Here is a 24,684-nt window from a genome sequence, read left to right as displayed (position 1 = left end):
ATCGCTTTTTCCCATATAACCGTGTCCCAGTCTAATGGATACTGTTTGGCATAGAATGGCAAACAACGTCCAATTTTCAGAATGCTTTAAAAAATATATGAGGCTTGCATCAGAAGTCTATGGGTAATAATAATCTATATCACCTATATTTCCAAGAAACAGTTCCAGAATACTATCGGACAGGTTCTTCAGAACGTGAAAGGCACTAAATGCTAATAATGCAAGTGTTTCAGAGCAAGAACATAGAAAAATGAAATCTGGAACATCAAAATAGGAATATTGTAAAGTTTATAAAATCAATGTTGAAACAAAATGTTTGTGTATATTGCACAGAGTATATAAAAGTTGCGCAGTAAGTTGTAATCACACAAGTTGTTATAAGTTATAATAACACAAAATTCATTTGAAAAAAACAATCACAGCAATATAAAATTAAAAAGCAGATAACAGAATGTTTCGTTCAGTAGAGTAAGCATGAATTGATCAAAAATATTCGAAGCGGAGAAAATTGTTAAAAATACTGTTTTTTTTCAGTTATACAAATTGCTTGCATCGTGTGCGCCGTTTTTTGGCATCTTTCCCAAGAATCCCCTGCGCACGACTATGGTGTAGTCAACCTACTATACCTTGAATTTGAGCATGTAAACTTCATTCAGTATCTTCCTTAGATAGCTCACATCTTTGGTAACGCCGTGCCAGACACGCTGTTGTGTCTCCATCACATTCATAGCCAGAGCTTTCTGCAGCCGTTGCACTTTTTTATGCGCTAGACCCCTGAAAAAGTGATTATTTACCATTTAACACTCAAGCTTCCCAACCAAGCTCTACTCACTTCGCTATGAAACCAAGAATCATAAACACATAGCCAACGCCGGTGAAGAACCACACCACCACGAAAATTTCGTACGCGATGAAAACTTCGCCGAACTCGTGCTGCTGGGACGGCTCAAAGGTACTCGTGTAGTCCCCAAAACCGATCGTTGTCAGCGTGACGAACGCATAGTAAACTCCAACATCGTACGGCCACTTTTCGAAGTAGCAAAATATACTGCCCGGAATAAAGATGAATATCACAATGCCTGGAATCAGATACAGCACGACCTGCCCGATCAAACTGAGCTGTGGTGGCACGTAGTGCGAATTGTACGACAACTTGTACGCCTTGTACCGGCGGTAAAGTCGAACAAACTGGAAACAAAAAATTTGTTAAAAATTGTTTGGGGCAACTCTGCGAGCTTAGTTTACCGTTCTGCTGTACATTTCGCCGACGAAGGCGAAAAAGAAACCATTCACCGGAAGACCGATCAACGCGTAGAAAATCATGAAGATCCGACCGAAGGTGTTGTTTGGTGAAATGTTACCATAACCTACAAAAGTAATACAACTCATCTTCTGATTAAGTCAAATTAGATTAACGAAAAAAAACCTACCAATAGTTGAACACACGATAAAGGCGAAATAAAACGAATGGTAAAAGTCCCACACGTAGGGCGGCGTGTATGCGTCCTGGGTATAGTTGGTGACCTTCTTCTCACAGTAATCGGAAAGGCGCTCCAGCAGTTCATTCTGCAGCTCCTTATCTTCCGGGACCAGGTATTTGGTGAGCATTTCTGCATAAAAAAAGAAAATAGAGGACAACCATAAGCTAGTGATTGATAGAAAATCGCCTACAGTTATTCTACTGTTTACATCGTTTAAAATATTATAGCGCAGGCAGTAAATGTTGTAAATAAATCGCCGTCGGCTCTCGGCTTCGTAATTTTAATCGATTGCGTTCCGGGGTTTTTCACTGCGCGGAAGCTAAATAGCGATAACAAGGTGCTAAACGAATTAGCCTTTTCGGTGACGAGAACGGCTATTTCGAGAGATGCCCATTCGTGACCAAAGTGATTGGCGATTCGGTACTAATAACACTCGAGATGTGAGCGCAAATTTATCAAGCATCAATTGCTAGATTCTCGGACGCAGTTTTTTTCCTATGTTCATTTTCATTTAGGGTTATTAATACCAGGATTTTATTCCAAATGTCGACCACGAGCCATGAATTTTAAGCGTTTTAGTTGAAAAATACGGTGATATTCTTTTATTTTCTATTTTTTCATTTTTTGAAAACTTTAAACAGTACTATAAAACGGGTTTATTATGACATCTCTCTCTATCTTGACAATTGATTTAGAACAAGAAAAAAACTATTTTTTTTTTTTATTTAATAGGTCTACTAACACTGGTAAACACAGGTTTTGCCATAGAGTTCAAACTAGAAAATAACGAAAGATTATAACTCTTTAATCATCTTTTCGGCAAAGAAAACTTTTTCAGAGACCTAAAAGAATTTTCCCGGAAACGAAAGTAGAAAGCGACGAGCCCGGCAAGCAAATTTCACAGGAATGGTTGAAAAGCTATAATCTTTTTACGACAACTATTTGGAGCTTTAGGGCAACGTTTTGCTGATACAAGAAATAGGATCCCTTTCTCCAACATTTCCCAACCAAACTAGGTAGTAAGGTTTGTTTCCTTTGTCGCTTCCCGGATATGATCTTCTAATCTAAACTAACCCATTCATTACATTGTTTCAACACTTTCTAGCAACACTCAGGATGGACAATAGCACTCAATAGTGAGACTTGGCAATTTATCACCAACGTGACGCTTATTGCGAGCAAACCGTAGATGTTCTCACTGCTGCTGCTGAGCTAATAAACAATCTGTAATGCATTATCACATGTAATTGAACTCATTTCGCTGGGGGGAGGTAATTAGCACCCTTGCGAGTGCAGCACGTAATCGAAGAAACCGTTTCAAGTTGTTCTCCGGGTTCGAATCACCGTAACTTTAATCTTTTCGGGTTTCAATTGATTTTTTTCGGTGAGATTTATTAAAACAAAACAACTAAATAGTTTACGTTTCAGCTTACTAATTTTTCAGCCATCCTCAGAAAAACTATTTTTTTTTTTTCGTGTGCATCACCGTGTGGATCCCTCTAACTAAGTTAGAGGGATCCACACGGTGATGCACACGAAAAAAAAAATAGTTTTTCTGAGGATGGCTGAAAAATTAGTAAGCTGAAACGTAAACTATTTAGTTGTTTTGTTTTAATAAATCTCACCGAAAAAAATCAATTGAAACCCGAAAAGACCGTTTCAAGTTACGAAGTGTGCGGTGCATCTGCCGGGCAATCCCATCGATAAGCATCGGTTACTATGGGTATTTGCTTTCAAGCCTGTAAGTTTCTTTTGTTGATTTATCGTTAATATCGATCGATAGAGCCATTCCACGGTACTTTGCGAATCGATCTGGACCGATCGTTTCCGATTTTAATTAATAGTGGAATGTTTGAGATGTCATTTCTTGTCCAGCATTCGTGAAATTCAACAAAAATCGCATGGTATATTACCGATTTTTATTTTATGGATTTTATTTTTCTCTGAAGAAAACCACAAACGTGAAAGGAGCCTATTACAATAATGTGACCCCTTAATTGCTTGTATATCGTCTCATCCATTACAATAACGTTCAATCATCGCGTGGATGGAGTACAATAATCGTCGCCCATGTGATTCACTCGAGCTGTCCGATCAGCACCGGTAACTGGACAAACTTGTTAGTTGCGCATTGCTGTGCAGTTGTTCAATTAATATACGATAACCAACGTCATTTTTGCAAATATGAGCGCGGGATGATTAATTACCCGCACACGCAGCGTCAGGAAGTAAACCCTCTACTGGACTTGGCAAGCGTATGACATCTCATTTGAAAAACAATGTTGAAAATAAAACCACCATTAAAAGGTTAAATTCGAATCCAATCAGGTCTGCATATTAATTACTATGGCCTCGCTCACTCCTTCTGCAACAGGGAATAATTCTTAGATAGTAGGGAATAAATGAATAACTGCATTCTTTTCGAGAAAATCCTTAAACCCGGAACCCGATGGCTGAGGAATGCGGTTTGTTATAATACCGCCCATCAATGTTGCTTAGCGCGTTCGTATAAATTCGCTCCAGATAAATATTCGAATAAAGAGACCCTTGTTGTTATGAAATCTTTCTTTTTTTTGCTGTCGTTGTGCATTCCTTTAAATCTAAATACTGAACTGATGAAATATGATCTAGGTTATATTATCTTAAAAGATTTCTTATTCATTATTTCATTTATTTTAGAGCTTGATGCAGAAATTTTCATTTAAAAATACGACAAATATTTACACCAATTTCGTATGGAAAAAGATAGTATGGACAACTACAAAGTATGCATCAAACGTGCTAATTTGGGATCGCTACCCAACAGACTTCTAGTCTACTTACAAACAAGATGCACTTCACGAGCTGTTAACTGCAAACCGATAGGATGATGTCGTAAAAGTCGTATACAAGTGATCATTTACCAACAAGGCTGTGAATTATGACGGCAGACTCTGAAGATGATTTATCGCACGAGAATCTGCACGTCTCTGTTTAGGCAGGGAGCAGTCAAGTTGTTCTTTCAAGTCAAGTTTTCGGAACTATATATTCCCTAGACTGCCCACGTACGATTTGAATACGGCAATGAAGCTATGTAATTATTCATTAGAATTCATAGACATTCAGCTCTCATCTGTATCACTGGCACGTCCAGCAAACGTGGCAGTTGATTTTATTACTGATTAAACACTTTCGAAAGTTCGCATCGTCCACCTCATTTAGGAATATCAGATATTTGTTACTGGAAAATAATTTGGAGATCTGTAACTAAGATCTTTAAATTCTTTTGACTTAGCGAAACCTATCGATTGTACCACTGACGAAGACGTTCGATACCCTACCTCTTTTCGAATTGATAAATAGCTTCGTAGAACGCAAGCCAAACCTAAAAATACAATGACCGTACTCCGAACGCTCACCCGCTGCATTTGTATTGATGCAACGCCAAGTATAGATGACAGTTCTACAAGGTATGCTATTCACGTCGTTGCATTAGTGTTAGTGAGCGTTATGAACTTTTTCAGATTTTGTATGAAATTTGAAATGACTATGCGTTATAAACTAAACTTATAAAACATACTTTCCTGAAAAGTTATAGAAATGATGTTCAAACATGTTTCATTTGTGAGAAATATATACACATGCTGGGGTTTAGGTAAAAAATTTGTTTTTCATCATTTTGCCGGTAACCTTTTTGCACTTTTTGGTTTTTTCTTGTACTCTAATAGCGCTTCTAAATAGAGTCGCTTATGTTTCATACAGTAACAAAAGTCATGAGCTATGACAATGACTAAGATTATGCTCCAACTATTAGAAATATAAAATTTTTATATGTTTTATTTCGACATATTGTCACAATTTTTCACACTAAATATAAATTAATATCAATTGCTAGTGTGTTTTAACTGGAGATTCACTCTCAAACCAAAAAAATTAAATATAAATCAACATAAAACGAGAAATTTCCAAAAATGTTCCGAATTCCATACAAAACGCGAAATTTTTCATAACGAGATTTGTTTGTGTGCGTGGATAGACAAAAATGTAGCATACCTTGTAGAACCGGGGGTCTGACTTTGTGACGAAATGCTACGATGGGGGAGGGGGGGGGTACCTAAAACCTAAAAAAGCTACGTCATTTATGCATGCTTCCTAATTGAAAATGTCACTGTTTTGTTTACTACTCACTCTTCTGTTTTTTTTTTTTTTTTTTTGACGTAGAATTACGTCTTACGGCAACATATACAGGGGACCAATTTCATTACAGAGATCCAATTTCAAAAACCAAAAACATCAAGAGCGTCACAAAAATTTTCCATTTTCAACCGTTTTAAGCTCAGTCAGTTTCCAACCGATTTTCGTTATTTTTGCAGTAATCGATCGGAAAATCAACCAAGCACCCGTCCATATGCAGAAAGGTGTAATCTGATAGTTCGAACGATTGTACTATTGAAAATTGTCAAGCCTTGTCGAAACGCAAATGTCGACCTCTGATTGGTCGCACAATGCTTCTTTCCCTAACAAGGTCGACAGAATATACCTAGTTGACTAAGAATGCACGCTTTGTGTTTTATGAATAATTCATTCCATGATTGTGCCGATACCACACGGACGTTGGTTGCTGATCGTGAAGAAGAAACAAAGCCGGGTTTCAATTTCTGGCTGATCGCGCTGGGCGCGTTGATACTTAAGCACCTGACTATCTGGCGGCTGTTATGGAGTTTTCGGTAGCTGCAGAATTATTGGAAATGGCAGGCAACTCTTCTGAAGAAAACGGGAGAACTAGAATCATCGGCAAATGGTTAACCGAAATGATGATAATTGAACAAACTCGCCAGTTTGTTACTGTTGTCAAATATAATAGCACCTGTTGGTGCTCCACAATTATGTGATTGAAGTAGTTAAGATTTTTCATCATGTGTAACAGACGGATAACCGCAAAATTCAACATTGCCTTAAGAATGTGTTGGTGGCCGGTTGTAATATATACTTGTTCTAGTGCTAGATGGCAGCAGATAACAGAAATGCAGCACTTATACTATTGCGTCTTAAAACAAAACGGTTATAGTTCGACATCACAGCAGAATTTCCACCTTCATACTCATGTCTACCGTCGGCAGTATCAAACACGCAACAATCCGCTTCCATGCGACCTTGGTCACACCTATTTTTTCAGTTATCCCATTCCACAACGTGCAAAAAATCTATGTCAGAGCGGATATCGCGCGCTATCTGGACCATGAAGCATTTATGCGATAGTTGAATGAAATCTGCAACTGCAGCAACCAGCCTTTTTCAAGGCTACTAAATGTATCTGGAAGAGCATAATGAATGGTTGTTACTAAACTGCAACTTTGATTGCAGTTTGATGCTGCTGCAATTGCGCAGCAGTGTGATGTATATTACGATTCATTGATACTGTGCATCACAAGCGGTATATGCGAAACAAATCCGATTTCAAACAGAAAAGTTCAGCAAGTTCTGCTCACGGTGCTGAGTCCGTTTTAGAAAATTCGTAACACTTCATTAACAAGGATGTAACTACTTGAAGGAGACGGTTATTGCTTGACATCACAGCAGAATTTCCACCTTCATACTAATGTCTACCGTCGGCAGTATCAAACACGCAACAATCTGCTTCCATGCGACACGGGGAAGAAAACCTTTTTTCCTTCCAAGCCGCGCAACACGACACAATACATGTTATTTTGTTGCCTTCATGAGATTGCTATCGGTCCGGCTCGATAGAATGTCCACAAGAAATCATTTTTGTACATCCGTGCTACGAAACTGAGGAAAAACTTTAAAACTAAAAATAAAGGAGGAGCTTATCAAATAATCGCTCTGTGCCAGAATGAATGAGATGTATTTTTTTTTTCGAACGTTTTAGAATGGTATAACTGGAAAAAATTTAGTCACACCTATTTTTCCAGTTATCCCATTCCATTCCATTAAAGCAAAATAATATACGAAACATATACGGAAAAATATATCGCTTCACACCATTAAAATGATTAACCCTAATCGAGTGTATTTCCAAAGCTATTGCAAAAAATTATTGACATAAGACAGGCTGTCGTAATTCTACGTTAACCTTGCGGTCCTTTCTTATAAACAACCTCTTCCACTTTTTATCTCTCTGCTAGTGTAATTGTTGGTGGTCAATAGTGAGCCTGAATACACAAACTCATCTAACACCTCGATTTCATCACCGTCAAATAGAATCCGTGGTGGAAGGCTAACTGAGTTTACCCTTGATCCTCTACTTCTATCCCTGATTGGCCTCTGCCTTAAGTCTACAGTAAGTTTCCGTCTCAAAGTTGCGTGCCATAATGTCGATGTTTTCGGCGAAGCCAAATAACTGGTCGGACTCCCTGAAGATCGTACCACTCGTGTCTCGTGTCTACCCCCGCTCTTCTAATATCACCTTCAATGGCAATGTTAAAAAGCAGCCATGGAAGCCAACACCCTATCGCAACAATCTTCGAGATTCGAAAGGCCTCGATAGCGTCCCCGAAACGCGCACTATACACATCACTCTATCCACCGTCGCTCTGATCAATCGCAAAATTTTGACATGATGTTTGATAGATTACCTGTGTCGATGATGTTTCATTACAAAACGCATTATTTAAAAAAGTTTACCATGATTTCATGATGATAAATGTTCATGAATTTTTAAAAATAAAACAACAAAAACCAAAACAAACAGACGCCATGTTGCCAAATATGTTGGTTACGGGTTACATGCTATTTCACAGAACCCTGATTGGAACGAACATTCCTTCAAGCTTCACGTTTTATTCACTGTTTCATTTCCGCCTCATTCGTTGATCGTATTGACGAAACGTCATCGGTCGTTGTGAAAACGAAGTGTTACCCTTTCGAGCAGTTTTCCATCGAATGAAAGCCTCGCGAAAGGCAGTCAAGTTGAAGTCAATAAAATACAATTGCCTCAGTCAGTCAGTAATAGCCTGCAGCAGCAGACGAAAAAATGTTATGGGAAGGATTTTTCAATTACTAGACATTTCCTTTGTCTGTGCGTGTATTTTTCGAAAAAAAGATTAAAAGTAGATGGCTATCTGACATATTAAAACAACATTTTAGTTTTTTAGTTTTTTAGTTAGGAAGCTTTTAAGAAAAATGCTTTCTTCATTCTTCCACTTTGCTTTTTGCCGCCTGGCGTCGCGAATCACTAAAATGAAGAATGTTAATGGCAGTATTTTCAGTCGTTTCACATCATGAGGCGAAACTATCTGACAAATGAACGACTATTTCGAGCAAGCTAAAAAGTCATCGAAAACCTGTCGGCAGTCAAGCTGCCTTCAGTCAGCTCATGAGGTGAGCGAAATGAGTAAGCAATCAGAGCAAGCTCGAAAACAAATACAGTCAGTTTTCATTTCAACTAAATAAACACGATGTCATTACATGAAATGAAAGTGAAAGACTTGTTAAATCGTTTCAATGTGATCGGGTCGAAAATGTGCAACCCTGACTAGGATTGTACCTTGTAGGCGTTGCTCACTGAGAGTTGCCGGCTTGTCGCTTTTTTTAAAATGCGACACACGATTCCTTCCATCCATTCCTTCGCACAGTGGGGAATCGCTGGCCATCAGCCAAAAAAAAAGTTTTTTCGTTAGCTGTTTCGTGATATTTTTTCTTTATTGCTATAACATTCAAGTGTCTTTATCCAAAATTTGGGCGCAATATCATGAAATCTGAAATTTTTATGACTTTTGAATGCTTGGTATACTGACTAGGGTGGGGAAAAATAATCGATTATCCAGAACCAAGTTTTTTTGGTTCCTTTTGGGGCCCTACACAACCCTAAACTTACCGGGAGTCGATTGGTTTTGTCTCCGCTTGGCGCATTGCATTTTAAATTTGTATGAAAATTTATATGGGAAAACCCTTTTTAGCATTTACCTTTCTAGAAAGCTCAATAATGCTCTAATAATGCACTACATTATGTTAAAGTATAGTATTTTAGATGCCGAAAAACTTTGCAGAAGACACTGAAGAGCTAGATTGTCCCTAAAAAGAACTATAGCTGTTCAAAGTTGAGTATGTCGATTTAAATGCAGAAAATCTTGTTTTCTGCCAACATTACCAATGCACCGGTGCATGTCTGTAGGATTCCCATCAGAAGTAACCTGTCGTAACGAGTTTATACGCTCAGCTGGACCAAGCAAACAAATTTAGGTTAAAATTCTAGGCGTAAATAGAATCTACAACGTGTTTCAGAGGTAACTTCTGATGGAAATCTGGCTGACGCCGGTACACTGGCAGTGTTGGCAGAAAAAATTATTTGCAACATAAATTTCGACATAATCAACTTTGAACAGCTCTAGTATTTTTGTGACACCCTAGCTCTTTAGTGTCTTCGGCCAAGTTGTTAGGCATCAAAAAACCTACCATCTGAAGTCATGAAACCTATGGTTTGGGCCATTTTGAGCTCTTTAGAATGGAAAATGCAAATAAGTTTGTTTTTCCATACAAATCTCCATATAAATTTGAAATGCAATGCGCCAAGCGAAGACAAAACCAATCGACTTCCGATAAATTTAGGATTGTTTGGGGCCCCGAATAGAGCAAAAAAACTTGGTTCTGGCTTTCTGCTATCAAGTTTCGTTTTTTCCATATAACGATTCCCCTACCTAATACTGACGTTTCTTGATATTTTTTTTTAAAAAAAATACCTACATTACTTTGAAACGCTCTGTAGCTTGAATGATAGCTTGGATGTTTTTGACGTCGAAGGAAAAGTTGTTGTAAATATTGTGCGAAACGCAGCCCTTTCATTGGATATTGTAAAATTTGGTCATAGTGAGCCTTACACTAGAAAAATTAAAAAAAAAACGTGATTTTTGTAGAAAAGTAGCTTAAAAGGTTAGTTGCCGCAGTTTGCCACGGTTGTGACTTCATTCAAAATTTAGGTAAAAACGTAAGCTTTCAATTGCATACTGTCCGCTGTAGCGCAAAACTGACGGGATGCGGTATATTTTTCCATATCTGTATCATATTTCCAGTTCGCTTATTTTTCGCTTTCCCTACTGCATACATTGTCTGCTTAATGTACCAAGTTTTTGTCGCATTTATCGACACTTTTTTTGCTTGGCCAGCCTTTGTATGAAGTCACTGTGCTGAGGTCCTCCCAGATCCTGGCAATCATTAAGTGCAGTTTCGAGCAGTGGCGGGTATGAAGCACAGACTTCAAGCCAAAAACAAGAAACTTTAACAACAACAACAACATTCAGTGCAGCGCTCTAGCTAGTGCGTCACCACCATGTTTTAAAAGTTCGCTTGCCAGTGGCTTTGTTATTTGTTTTTTTTTCACCATGCCGATTTCCTCCTCAATCTCCCGGAAGTTAGGAGCCGGGACCGTGTCGTCTTCTGCACGTATTCCTAGATTGATTGCCTCACCTCATTCGTCTGAGTCGCGGTTAAGATGTTCGTCGTAGTAGTTTCCACCTTTCGAGATTTCCTTCCAGATCGTTAGTATTTTTTTTTTGTTTTTATGAGGCAGTTTTTTGGGCTAATGATCGCGTCGTACCTTCTCACTTAGTTTTTGTCGGGTGTAGCAATAGGCGAGATCGATCCGTTTTTTGCAGAATTGATTTTTTCAGGTCGACTAATAGATTTTTCGAATCAATGTTTTTTTTGTACGATCTTTTGCTGAATCGATTCTTCTGTAGGTAATGTTCACAATAAGCGCAATCAATCCAATTTTCTGCGGAGTCGATATTTTTATGTCGATTATTCGGTTTTCTAAATCGATCTTTCAGATTTTGATTAATATATTCAGGTGAATCGATTTTTTTTCGAGAATCACAACATTTGCCAGGCTACACCAATAAGTCGTGTCTTTGTTTCAACTGGCAGTCTAATGTGATCCTATGACTCTTGGAGGTGTGGGATACGAACGTGTGAGGGGGGAAACTAAATTTGGCACTCCTTTAAAGTTGTCAACTCAGCGTTTAAAGCGACTCAGCGAAAAGAACCCAAAGATTACTGTCTACGACATCCAGGAAACCCCGTAGAACTCTTTGTTGCCATCTCGTGGAACAAAAGTTAGATAGCAAAGTTACCCGAAAGCCTCTAGAGTTCTGTAAAATTGTTCTCAGGACGAACAAATCAAACCTCAAGCTGTTTAACTGAATTCGGCGAACAGGAGCGTTACATCCAAGGCACGGTAATGTATGGAGTAGAAGATGTGTCTAGGGGCTTTTTTGTGGGTTGGACTGGGAAGTCTCGTAAAAATCGACAGGGTAATGACGGCAGATACCCACATCAACATCCTGCGGGAAAATCTGGAAGAACCCAAGATGACCAAGCTTTTTTTCTGGTATTGTCAGATCAAGAAACTGGAATGATCTGCACAAAGGCCGAACTTCAACCAAAGAAATTTAAAAAAATTATCTATCAGTCTAAGTAAAAAATTTTATCTATCAGTCTATGTATCGGCCTATAATTCAAGAACATCCGTTATTCTATGAATTGCCAATAAGACACTAACTATTAGTTGGTTCGATAAACTTTGCGCGAGTTAGTGAAGCCCTTAACTCGTTTCGAGATTGAGTGTACGATTGTAAAGTCAGAATATATTTCGATATGCAATGATTACAGATAGCTACGGAGGCTTCGTTTCAAAAAGTGTTGTATACGTCGGAATCAATAAAATTGATAATGAGAAATACCAAAAAAGAGAGAGATACAGATAGAGGGAGTATTTCGATTGTTCTCTTCGACATTATTCAGCATTGCATATTTTTAACTGAAGTAATGCAAACATACCTAATAACTTAATAAATAACTCTGCTGCACACGAAAGTCACATCTGCGGTTAAACCTGCGTTGCAGCCCAAATTCGCAGTATGGGCTCTCGAAGGCTGCGCAGTATTTGGGCTGTTTCTGTCGAGGTAAGCCACATTTGCACCTGTTGGCCACCCGAAACAGTTATTCGAGAGTACAAGCAAAGTTTCTGAGCAAATTCATAAACAAATTGAGAGAGAAACTAAACCAGTAATGAGAGCACAGTACAAGAAAACTGGTTGGCAGCCAAATTCCGGTTTATGCTCACTTTGACGCATGAGAGCAGAATAAGATGCTGAAGCTACCGAAAAGAGATTCCATCTTTCAAAACGAAAAATTTTCGAGTCTTAAAGATGGCTATAAGGGTATTGAAGAAAAAATTAGAACTTGGGAATACGGCATTTTATTCAAACGACACTCAGTCTTGAAAAATCAAATTCAAGTGAAAAAAAAATCAAAATTGAAAAAGTAAAATATATCAAAAATATTTAAAAAGGTAAAAATATCAAAAATGCTAATGACATTCGAAATGACAAAAATGGCACTTATCATTTATATTTATTTCCGTCCAAAGACTTAGCGGTGGATCCAAACACATATTCAGAAAAACTAGTTGTTACCCTCCCTTCTAGGTGGATTAAATATAACACCATTTGATTAATGAAAATAAATGACACTTATCTTAATCTTTTGATTCCTTTCTTAATTTGTCGCGATCGTATTTTGATAATTAGAACAAGAAAAATCTCATTCATAATTCAAGATTCCGCCTCAGGGCGATGTTGTTGGTCTAGCAAACAAGTCTTCACACTTACGTCATTAGGGTAAACAGGTAAAATACGCCCCCCCTAAGGAACATCGTCAATACTGTAGCTATGTTTATCACAAACAACAAATCTTTCATGCAGTTGGATACACTATTTAGTTGGTAATGCACTGCTATTATTTTGTTTTGTTATTACTGTTACCCAAAAATGCCATAATTGTAATAAAAAATATGACTAAATTTCAAGCTTTTCATTCTACCGGGACAAAACGCCCCAGATGCAGTATAATATGCCCCATGCAGTAGCTACATATGCCAGCTTAGCATGCGAAGTGAAACAGCGCTTGAAGTCTCAGAAGCAAACGGTAAAGCAATGAACAAATCAGCCGGGCTAGCGGTGGGGCATATTACCCGGGAGCTGTAGTGTAGCAGAAAGCATTGAATACTTAAGCAAATTATACAATTATTATCGTTCCTTCACTAGATACAGCTGCTTAGAGGTTCGTTTGAGATATATAAGTACAAAAACTAGGTAATAAACTTTATACATTAGTGAAAAAACGTTACGGAAACGCTGCAAGAAATTAGATCTGAAGCAGCTCAAATCAAAATTGATTTTTGTTTATTTTTTGCTGCTAGTGACAATTATCAAAATTGCACAGAAGGTTGGTCCTATGACCCGCTACGGATTCCCAATAGTCTCATGTCTTATTTTTTGTGTGTTTCCGAATAAATGGACTGGGGCGTTATGCCCCGGGGGGCGTTTTATACATATTTACCCTACAAGAAGCCACAGCAAGCAACTTGTATAGTCCAGTTTTGTCGTGACATCGATATGTAACAAACATGATTTTGTGGCAGTTTCTATTTTTAATAGAAAGACAATGTACAGACAGAGACAGTTAGTGATTAGCGTTCGGGAAAAACAGTGCTGAATGATTATTTCACTCCTCGATTGTGCAGCATTACAGTGCATAGTTTTTTTTTATTCTCGCTTATTTTCCGTCGGTCTAGTTCCGCCACTGTTGTGGCCAATCACCGACGCCCAGGGAGGCGACTCCACACCCAGGACCCTAACTCACGACCCGTTTATTAACGGACCGGCGCCAACGGCTTTACTTCCTCATGCGATGGAAGGCGTGATCCCAGAGATTTTTCGCCTCAGAAAATCTTCCGGTGTCGGCTAGGATTGAATTTAGACCAGTTTGGGTTGGTTGTGAGTGGATCACGCCACCTCACAACCATCGACACCTATGTCGGCGGTGGGATAGTGCATAGTTATTTATATAGTTTTAGTAGTTAGCGAGTTCTTCATTCAAGTAAACCTTTGAGCTAGATTGATGTGTATAAAATTTTTTGATTTTAAAATTGGGAAAACATCAGTTTTTCAAATAAATCATTTGAATACTTTTTGGCCAAAATGCCTAAATGCCAAAATTATTATTCCAATATTTTTAATAGTAATTCGAAAACATGTAAAAGATAAATTGTGTAAACTAGAATTGTTATTTGAAAAGTTCAATATGCATTACTTAATCGATAACGAACTTCACTCATAGCACTGAAACAGTTATGCTCACCATTCATTTCAATCCGTTCGGCCAGTTCCTCGGCGCGGCGTTCTGTCTCCATGGCGTGCTCGTTGTGATAAAATACGCAAGCCCCGAAGAACAGATAGGCAGCGTAGAAAGCCGCCAACGCCAACCATTCTTTCGGTGTCATATTTGTATCCTATCCTGACCGGGTCAATGGAGACGACAATCAAAACAAAACTCAACGTTTCCTTTTTTTTTTTGTTGACAATACATAAAATTAAAAACATTCACCAGTGCGAGCCCTTTCAGTGACGTGACACAAAGAAGTTTCGAGCTGAGCTGTATTTTGTTACACTTCCACACTCGCGTCAGGCCAATCACAAAATGCAGGAATCATCCCAACAAAAGCAAACTACGATCCGCCCGGAATTTCAGTACTCACAGTGATAATCTTTAAAATATTCCTTTCCTGCACGGATGTGACTGAATTCGTGCACCCGTCGGTTAATAAGTATTCACGCGTTAATATTAATTGCATCGCTGGTTTCTGCTGTTTTGTTGTTGTTTTTTTCCTCTCTTCTCACTGCTCGGGATGATGAATTTCACTTTAAGATTAGAAGACACAAAAAGCGTTTGTTCTTTTCCCCCGAAGGCACTCGTAGTTTATGTTTATTAACTTGCTTCGCTCGCATTCATCATCCTCATCATAATCATCATCGCCATCAGCTTCCCGCAGTAAAGCGAATCCGATCGACGCGCTAACTGATGATAATTTGCGTAGCCACTAAACTAATTTAAATGTTGCTCAATGAGTGCGTTCTCCTCTGCCTCCGGTGGCAGGTTCACATTGCCGCAGTCGTTTTCGCACCGGGGGAAGTAGTCTTCGCGTGCACTTCCTCACGCGAATTAGATTAACTGTTCCAGATTCCAGTATTCGACGCTGCCGCACCGGGAGATCATATCGTCGTCGCCGGATGACTTTGCGTAACGACGCGTGAGACGCTCCTAGTGTCTATATTTTTTCGCCGCTAGTATGCAAGTTTCTCGCTTACTGGAATTTGCTACCACTAAGATCCAAGTCTTCCGGTAGATCCAGCTGTAGCAGGAGAAGTCGTAAGATACGCGTGTAAAAGACCATTGGCACACGAGGGACGGCGCCGGCAAAACAAACAGGTTTATTCTCCATATTATCACATCCTTGCGCTGCCGTTGTCGCTGTTTTTTACTGGCGCTGCTGCTGCTGTTGAGCTTGGGGTTTCCGTCAAGAGCCTTTTCGAAAGAGAAATGAAGCACTACCTGCTACTGGCAGCTGGTGCCCACGTTTGTTGAACGTTTGGCAATTAATAACCTCAGAAGTTATTCCTCTCGATCGGATCAGATTCCCGATGGCGTGTGCTGAAACGTGACGAAAAATAGAACTTGTTTTAAAATAATTCTGTTTTTCTGGTGTTTGCTACTAACTTAGGCGTGTCTGGGTTGTTTATATTTTTTCGCGAAAAAAGCGAACACTAAATTATTATGTTACAAACATCTTCTTTATTTTTTGGCCCATATAGATTTTTGTTCAATTTTGATTCGATTTTCTGCCATCTGAACAATTTTTTCCGGTATCGCAACGGGTTTTATAAACTATGTTATAAGTGCCCTGCGAAACCAAGCAATCAGTTTATTAATCATTAGCACCATGTAAAATATAACACATTTGGGGTGGCCTAATAACATTCTGCCAATGCCAATATTTCCAATTATCAACGTTATGCAAAATTTCACAGTCTTCTTCTGCAAACTCCGAATATTTCCTTTTTAACTTATCATTATTTCAATGCGCATGCCTTAATACATTAGACTGTTGGCGATCCACCAAATTATGAAAATTTTGAAAGTTAACACTCGATTCGCTCAATACGAGTTTATATGATGGTAAAGCTGGAGAAGGGAGAATGCCACTTTTAAAGCAAGAGGCTTTTCTTCTATATCAAAAACCAACAATACACAAAATTGATTTTTGATGGTTTATAAATATATAATTTGGAATTGTTGTCACAAAATGAGCATACATTAAAAAAATGTCTAAAGACGACCCAGCCAAAAGCTAAAAGTCTCTCTAACAAAGAAAAAAACCTAAGTGTTCTGTTGAAAAAACTGATGAAAATCCTACGTACTGTTCCTCCATAGTATTAGATCACTTTTGTGTTTCATGTTTAATAACTCAGTTTAACAAATCGTTTAAAAGGCATATAACAGTTTTACAGCAAAATATACCATGCTAACTGCTTTGAACACTAAAACATCCATTTTATCCCAATATTGACGCATTTTTTTTAACGTACAATGTTGTCATCGAGAATATGTCAAAGTATTTGTCGTTTTTTCAATCATAAGATTTCTTTTCTATTAATCACAATTTTTCGTGCGAAAAATGTTTCTACTATTACTATTTTTTAGATGTTTAGCTGTTTCTAGTTCATGAGTATGCGCCTTATATGAGTTGTATTAAAAGTGTATAACCCGCAGCTTGAGAATTATCTTCAGGGTACTGATTTTAATTTTAGTTTCAAGCTATTAGTAGTTTACTGTTTTTATCAGCTTATTTATTCATTGCGTTTGGCGAGGTTTGGGGATGTTTGTCGGGTTCTTCGATTTGGGACCACAACGATATTCAGCCGCTCCATCTCCTTCAACGATCGCTTCAAGCAGTGGGTAGACGCCAAACCCTCTGGCCGCGTCTTCGCCTTAATGGTATTTCTTGATAAACGACGCAGCTTCTGGCAGGTTAGTCCTGAGTGAAAGAAGAGCTGCTTTGGCATCCCCTTCTCGCCGATTGTTAGTCACAACAGCACCTTCTTGGGGAACTTGGTATGTGAAATGAACTTCACCTTGGAGCTCACTTTCTTCGTGGGGGAGGTACATACGAAGTGCCCTGCCAGTCGTTGCCATCCAGGGTGAGATAGGTCTCGTCATTCATCACTACCGCCACGTCGCGATTCACCGGGAAAATCGACTTGACCATCTTATTCAGCCGTTGCGTCTCTGCCTGCAACTCCTGACATGTATGTCTACTTTCGTCAGGTACACTAGCTACTTTTCCTCAGGGTCGTTCTTGTCGCTCAGGGTCGTCGGCCGTCTGGAACCGAGCTTTCTTTCAATGCTCTGATTGTTGTCGAATTGTGCCAAGATGAGATTCCGGAACTAGCGTATCCGGCGTCCACAAAGTGCCGCACGATGTCCGTTTTTGACGTGACGGAATACTGTTCTTTGAACGCGCACACTTCTGAACGGAGTAGCTTCACAGTTTTCACCATCACGATTAGAGCTGTCAAATTTTCTTACTGACTTATGGGTTACTAAGACTGATGCTGCATGGGCAGTTTCGTAAGTGCATGTGAATGTAAACCCAGGATAAATCGACAATTTTTGTTTGTTTATTTAATACAAACGTTACTATAAGAAGTATTACATAACTTGAAAACAAGTCAGCTTGTTAGAATGTCAGTTGTCATTTCAGGTACCAATACGCCAAAAAACGTTGAAAACAGGTTATGATCAAGTTGTAATTGCTATCTTATCAAAACATTGTTGACACAAAAAAAACTTGAAAATGAAAAATGTTGCAGAATGACTCTGATTTATGTTAAGAAAAAAATTAGTGATTATCGGGTATCGAATAATTCCCAGAAAATAAGAAACAACATTAGATCAACGATTTGATGCTTATAATATAAAATTCTTCGCGTGCGACAATTTTCGTGGTGAAACATTACGTTTTACTTCTAATGCACCACTCTTTTTAAACGGTTTCCTATTTGTCAATCAGTGGAAAATAGAATATGCATTACCTACATAATGTTCGCTGATTCATTTATGATCAATACTGTTGATCGAAAATATTTAAATTCTTTTGAACACGACTACGGTACATGCGTTATTATAGTCTACATTGAATAATGTTTTAGTAACCTGTTTAAATAAATTCTGTTGTTGAATAAATCATTTGTTTCAAGACAGGGGACTCGAGACTACGCGGCAAACTTCAAAAGGAATATACGATATGTTCATAGCCGTAACACTATAGAAAAACTCAAATTTTAATAAAAGCAACAACATTCTTCTATAACTTTCCTTTCACTTCAGTTTTGTATAATATAATAGAAATTTAACTGTTTCCGCTTGTCAACACCTTGCTTTTTTGGTGCGCTCTGTAAATTGTTAGTGAATTTTAAGTTATTAGTGCACAAAACATTTTTAGCTACTATAAGTGTTCCAATATGATTTTAAATTCTTGAATAACAATATTCCATTCAATTTTCACATTCCCTATCCTACTCATTTTTCTTTCGATTCGAATAGATTTCTTTTTGAGTTTTTAATCTGAGCGTCTCTGAACTTTTGTTAACAGTTCATTATCCACAGCTTGAGCATTCCCTTCAGCGTACTGGTTTTATTTTTAGATTATTTGCAGTTTTCATCCACTTATTTGTCGATGCTAAGTAATGGGTGTAACTAAAGTTTGAATTTCTTTTTGAGGTTTCTTTTACTCAACAACCAACACGTTCAAAGTAAAATTGGTTAGTATATATGTAAGTTCTCTCTATCTCTTTTTTGGTAAGTAAAAGTATTTCCAGTTCTATTTTAATGGCGTCGAAACAAGAAGCATTACGGAAGCACATTGTACAGCTCTGTGAACAGCTCAAAAAAAATCGGCAGAAAGATCCCGGTAAACTACTCTAAAAGCCAAAATCTGCCAGTTCCAGACCAGTGTTGCTAGTTTTGCTCAAAACAGCTTGCAACACCTCAAGTGACGTTCGTGTTACTACCGATATCACACATTAGAGTATTCTCCATTAAAGCTATTCCTTGTTCTTTTTCACTATCTTCCTTGCTCGCATTTGCTTCCGAAATCATATGTACACACTCTCGTCTACGGAGGAACAAAAATTATTTCGAATAGAGTATCGGACTACTTCGGCAGCGGTTTTCGGCTCATTTTGTATTAGACTGCTGTAAAATACTTACCAAAGCAGTCACACTTTCCAATATGCGATACTTCATAGATTCTTCGCCCTACTATCGGCTGTTGGTGCAAAAAGCAAAACTGGGTGGATGAAGAAAGCATTTTCGTTCTCGAGCACATTTTTTCAAGCACTCCTCCTAGTCGAGCAGTTTTAGTCGAGTACTCCTACTCGCAAGCAGGACCTTGCGTACTATTTTACAGGCGCTGAGTAGCAAGACAAAAGAGTTTTTGCGTGCCGGTGCATGTTAGCTGTTGCTCCGGCGAGTGTGGGTAGGATAAAGAGTATTTCGAAAGCGTGTGTGCAAAAGACGTAGAATATGTCTCGTAGAGAGGAATGATTCATTTGGCAAAGTTTTGGGACTTAGAAAATATGAAACTTTGCTGAACAAATAAAATTCCTATCTTCATTGAGTACAGAGTTACAGAGTATTTAATGTAAAAGTTACATAAAAGTTAGTATTTTGTACTTAACTTTGTTAGTTACATTTTACAAGAAAACGTTGTTATAAAGAAGCATTTGGGTACATAAAATACAAGTTTTCGTTGAAGACCGCACATCGCTAGGACTTTTCCTAACAAAGTTATAGCATATTTTAGCATATTTTATCGATAATTTCAAGACCGTATAAGGTAGAAAAGGGTAAGTGGAATCATGATGTCTATACTTTTTCTCCATGTTTAGCTCGAGTACTCAAAACTGTTGTAAGTTCCATCCGTCCCAATCTACCACTCTTTATTTTGTCAAAGTTATCGAAAAAGTAAGCTAAAATATGCTATAACTATGTAAGGAAAAGTCCTAGCGATGTGTGGTATTCATAAAAAACGTGTATTCTATATGCCCAAATGCTTCTTGAAAACAACCTTTTCTTGTAAAATGTAACTAACAAAAATTAAGTACAAAAACTAACTTTTGAGTAACTTTTACTTTAAATGCTCTCTAACTCTGTACTCAATGAAGATAGGAATTTCGTTTGTTCAACAAAGTTTCATATTTTTGCAAGTTCTAAAACTTTGCCAAATAAACCATTCCTCTATCTCTAAACACAAAATGTTAGTATTTTAAATATATGAAAACCAACTGTAACATATGCTCGCCGTACACTAATATGGGTGGATTGAGACAAGTAGAACCCACAAGAGTTTGTAGTATTTGAGCTTAACTTTAAGTTAAAGTATTGACATCATAATTCCACTTGCGCCTTTTTGACTTATACGTTCTTGAAACAACCGAAAAAATAAGCAAAAATATGATACAACTTTGTAAGGAAAAGTCCTGGAGATTTATGCTCTTTAGCAAAAATGTGTGTTTTATGTGCCCTAATAATTCACCCGAACAACACTTTCGAGTAACATGCAACTAACAAAAGTTAGGTACAAAAAACTAATTTTTTTAAGTAAGTTCCATATATTATATACTTTATGTACCAATGACGATAGGATTTTTATTTGTTCAAAAAAGTTTCATATTTTTGAATCTTCTATAACTTTTTTTTATTAAACCATTCTATCTCTTAACACAAAAAAGTTAGTTTTTTTTATTTTTAGTACAGTAAACTTTTCATAATTATTGACAATTTGCGATTATGCGAGTCATTCATACAAACAATTGTTCCGAAGACACTATTGCGCTAGGATTAACGTGAAAGGCGCTATGGAATTAAGTTCCACTTTTTGCCTTATTGGACCACTATGCGGTGTAAGGTAGAGTAATCGCTCCTATATTCATCTCAGTACCTATATTCATCTAATCACGCCTTTTTGATCAATTTATCGTCAAATTTTACCACATTTTCAACGTAAAACTTTCAACCAGTTGACAAAGTCGAGAAGCAAATAGATTTACTTCCAAAAATTTGTAGAAATTTGACAGTAAATTGGACAAATGAGAGAAATAAGATGAATATAGGTGCAGCTAGCTGTTGAGATGAATAATGGAGCGGTTACCCTATGTGTTTTGGCCAGATACAGGAAATAGCAATTGTTTGGGGGGTAATGGCCGTTTACCCGAAGCGCTTTTTTCGGCAGAGGTTTGCGGTGTTTACGATAGTGACGCAGTAGATCAACTGAAATACAAAAACTTGAACTGTTTCATTAGTTTAGAAGTGTGCCAAGTATCTGAACGATTGTTTTTGTAAGTATTTTATTTTCAGAGCAAACTGGAACGCTTTCCCCGAAAAAAAAACAACAAGCAAAGTTAACCCTCTAGTGCCCAAATGGCGGCATTGGGCACTAGAGGGTTAAACTTTATGTATTCAAAAACGATTGTTCGACGACCATTTGAAAAAAAAGATTAAGAAAATCGGCTCAGTAGTTTCATTGCAATCGTATACACGGCAAAGTCATTTTTTGAGAAACACAATTTCGAGATAAACGCGTGTAAAGTTTTAGCTTATGCGGCCGTGGCAAGGCGCGCTGCTAATCGCTCTAACTCTCTCTTTATTACTCATATCTTTTTGAAAATTTGTAAAAATGTTCTCAAGATGTTATACTATGAGATAATGCAATAAAAAAATTTTCGATTGTTTTAAAACTAAAAAGGCATATAAGCCCTTAATTACATCTACCTTTTTGTAACAGCAATAGCAACAAATTCAAAATTTTAGCTGTGTTATTAATTAAACTGCATTTTTGTCTTCGTGTTGAGTTGTTTGATTGATTGCATTTTTCAATTGAACCAATAGATCGTTTGGCTTTTTGGTAGAGTGTCGGTCAGGGACATTTCAAATCTATCTCAAAATACAGGTTTGGAATCACTGTTATATTTTCTTGACATCTGTATTTTGAAATACATTGAGCGAAATAAAAGTAGCACCTTCCAGTTTTTCTTCAAATTTGAACTTTTTTCAATCAGAATAATGACGTTCTTTCACTCGGTCGGTACGAAATACGTATTTTTCTGTGAATTTGAAGCAATTCTGTTTATGTCAACAACAATTTTCAACAGCCGTGTGTGCTCGATGAATTATCCGCTCTATCTCGTATAGACCATCGCACGGTGATGTCACGTATCTGAGTTTGACAGATACTGGCAACTTTGTTTACCTCCAGGCGATGTAGTTTACTTCTCAATTATAGCAAATCATTTCAATTGTGACCAAAAAGCCCTTTAAATGTTGAGCGTGAGATGACAGTACACTAAGAACAATTATAAATTGAGCAGCATTTCCACTACGCACACGATTTCTCCACTAGAAAAAAGCAAAAAATCGAAAACGTAAACAAAGTTACCACAAACTGTCTGAAAAGTGAGGCTAAAGAGAGTCGGTGAGATGGTATATAGGCCTGCATCCTGGCAAGCTTTGATTTTCACCTTTTCCTTAAATGACCGGCTTTGAATTTTCAAAGGCACAAGACTCGGAAAAAGGTAGGTTATAACTCATATACTCATGTTTGCTAGGGTAATGCAAAAATGAGGATAAGTTTTCAGAGGTTTTTACATGCATTACTTTTATTCCGAACGGTGCTGAGAAATTGTGAGTCAGAATTTTTGTTTTCATATTATAGAAAATAACTGACAATTATTTTCGGACATCTTGAAAATTGTTTTTATCAAGACCTTAACTCAAACTCAATCATTTTGACATTTACTACAATTGCAAAAATATCTACGATCAATTAACAAGCTGAGACTATACCAGAATATGTTCACATTTAAATTTCACTTTTTAACCTAATAATACATTTCACCGAGTTGCAATTTGCACTGCACGTCGTACCCAATATTCACAGCCACAAGTCGTCATCTAAACAAATTACTCAATTGTCAAGCCATAGTTTTCGGTTTCCAAAGAATTCACTTAACATAAATATTTATTCTGGGCGAGGAATGCCACGCATCTGCCTGCGCCGATTTTTGCATAATTGTGACAGAGCAGAACCCGATAACAAAACCGAAGAATGTTGTTAGTCACGGATGACGTACCACCGCTGTGGCATATTGATGTACCGGGGTAAAACCAACCGAAATTGTGCTGTTGATCGCAGACCAAACAATACCCCAGTAACATATATCCGTTTTTGCTTAACGTAAGCCGCCTCTGGTGTACACACAAGCCGATCGATTTTCAATGTTTGATATGCCAAAACTGTGCAAATATGTGCCCTATGACGGAGCCGCGAAACAATCTGGTTTGGTGTTTAAGTGCGGCCGCGGGCCTGTTTTCGGGGATTTTCATCCTTTCACTGCACTGCGAAGGGATGCACTCCAACTTTTCTGTTTGCACAAATTGGATCATCTGCTTGAGGCGTACAAATTTTATTTGATCGATGATCATTTTCACTTTCTATAGTAGTAGGAAATGGATACATTCAGCCTGGGTATTCCCCAGAAGTGAAGCTTTAAAATGCGCACCTGAGAAAGTCAAAACAAAATGATCAACGAAAATATCGTCGATAAGAGCCGTTCTGATTCCAGTTTCAGAGAACGGATGGTGGTAAAAGACACTCCACGTGGAGTACCGGCGATTGGCGCTTGGTGTTGTCTTTAAGAGTGGGAGGGGGCGTTGATTGATTTAAGCCAATTAGATTTAAATATAATTTGATCGTTGAAAGTGTCTATTTGAGTCGAGAAGTGCTATAGTCTTGTAAAATTACTACGCTTGGATCGTTGCGAGCATCTGTGTTCAGTACTGAAATGAACGATCGTTGAGGTTACAATCGTTTGATCTCATTTTAAGTAACAGCCAGTTTTTGGAATTTTTTATATGCATAACATGATAAAATTGATGAGTTTTCTAATTGTTGGGACCTGTTAAACTTTTGATTCAAAGTAGTTTGAATCGACGTCTAATGAATTCAATAAATTTTCACACTGTATAATTTTACGGCCTATCAACTATTTGCATTCTGTAAATATATTCATATTTTGAATCCTTAAACTAACTCCCTCATTTTGTGTACCCGGATATTACTCTGCTGAACATTGTTTTGTTTTATTTTAAAGAATTTCGAGCCTCGCCTCTAATGATGTTTGTTCTATTTCGGTGTTAGAATTTGTGTGATTTTATCGATATGCAGCACATCGTAATACACAAAGTGCTTTGAAAAGAATGATTTTTTGACGTAGAACTACGTCTATAGGTCTATAGGGGTATAAAAGGA

The 24,684-nt window shown here is 37.7% G+C and overlaps 1 protein-coding gene across 2 annotated transcripts in view; it reads right to left on the bottom strand.

Moving 5' to 3' along the window:
- Positions 1 to 24,684, bottom strand: part of LOC129730446 (open rectifier potassium channel protein 1) — a 55,369-nt gene that overhangs the window by 10,505 nt on the left and 20,180 nt on the right. The window contains exons 2-6 of one of the 2 annotated variants that reach the window (XM_055689775.1): positions 14,619 to 15,968; positions 1,431 to 1,610; positions 1,246 to 1,367; positions 833 to 1,188; positions 627 to 774 (exon numbers count right to left, since the gene is read on the bottom strand). In XM_055689775.1, coding sequence (XP_055545750.1) covers positions 627 to 774; positions 833 to 1,188; positions 1,246 to 1,367; positions 1,431 to 1,610; positions 14,619 to 14,760 — 948 coding nt within the window. In that variant the 5' untranslated portion in view covers positions 14,761 to 15,968. The remainder of the gene's footprint in view (positions 1 to 626; positions 775 to 832; positions 1,189 to 1,245; positions 1,368 to 1,430; positions 1,611 to 14,618; positions 15,969 to 24,684) is intronic. The other variant, XM_055689776.1, reaches the window with a different exon arrangement.

The sequence above is a fragment of the Wyeomyia smithii genome, chromosome 3 (assembly GCF_029784165.1).
Source record: "Wyeomyia smithii strain HCP4-BCI-WySm-NY-G18 chromosome 3, ASM2978416v1, whole genome shotgun sequence".
NCBI classification, from domain to species: domain Eukaryota; kingdom Metazoa; phylum Arthropoda; class Insecta; order Diptera; family Culicidae; genus Wyeomyia; species Wyeomyia smithii.
The sequence above is the reverse complement of the archived record's forward strand: the minus strand, read 5'-3'. Positions and strand labels throughout refer to the sequence as shown.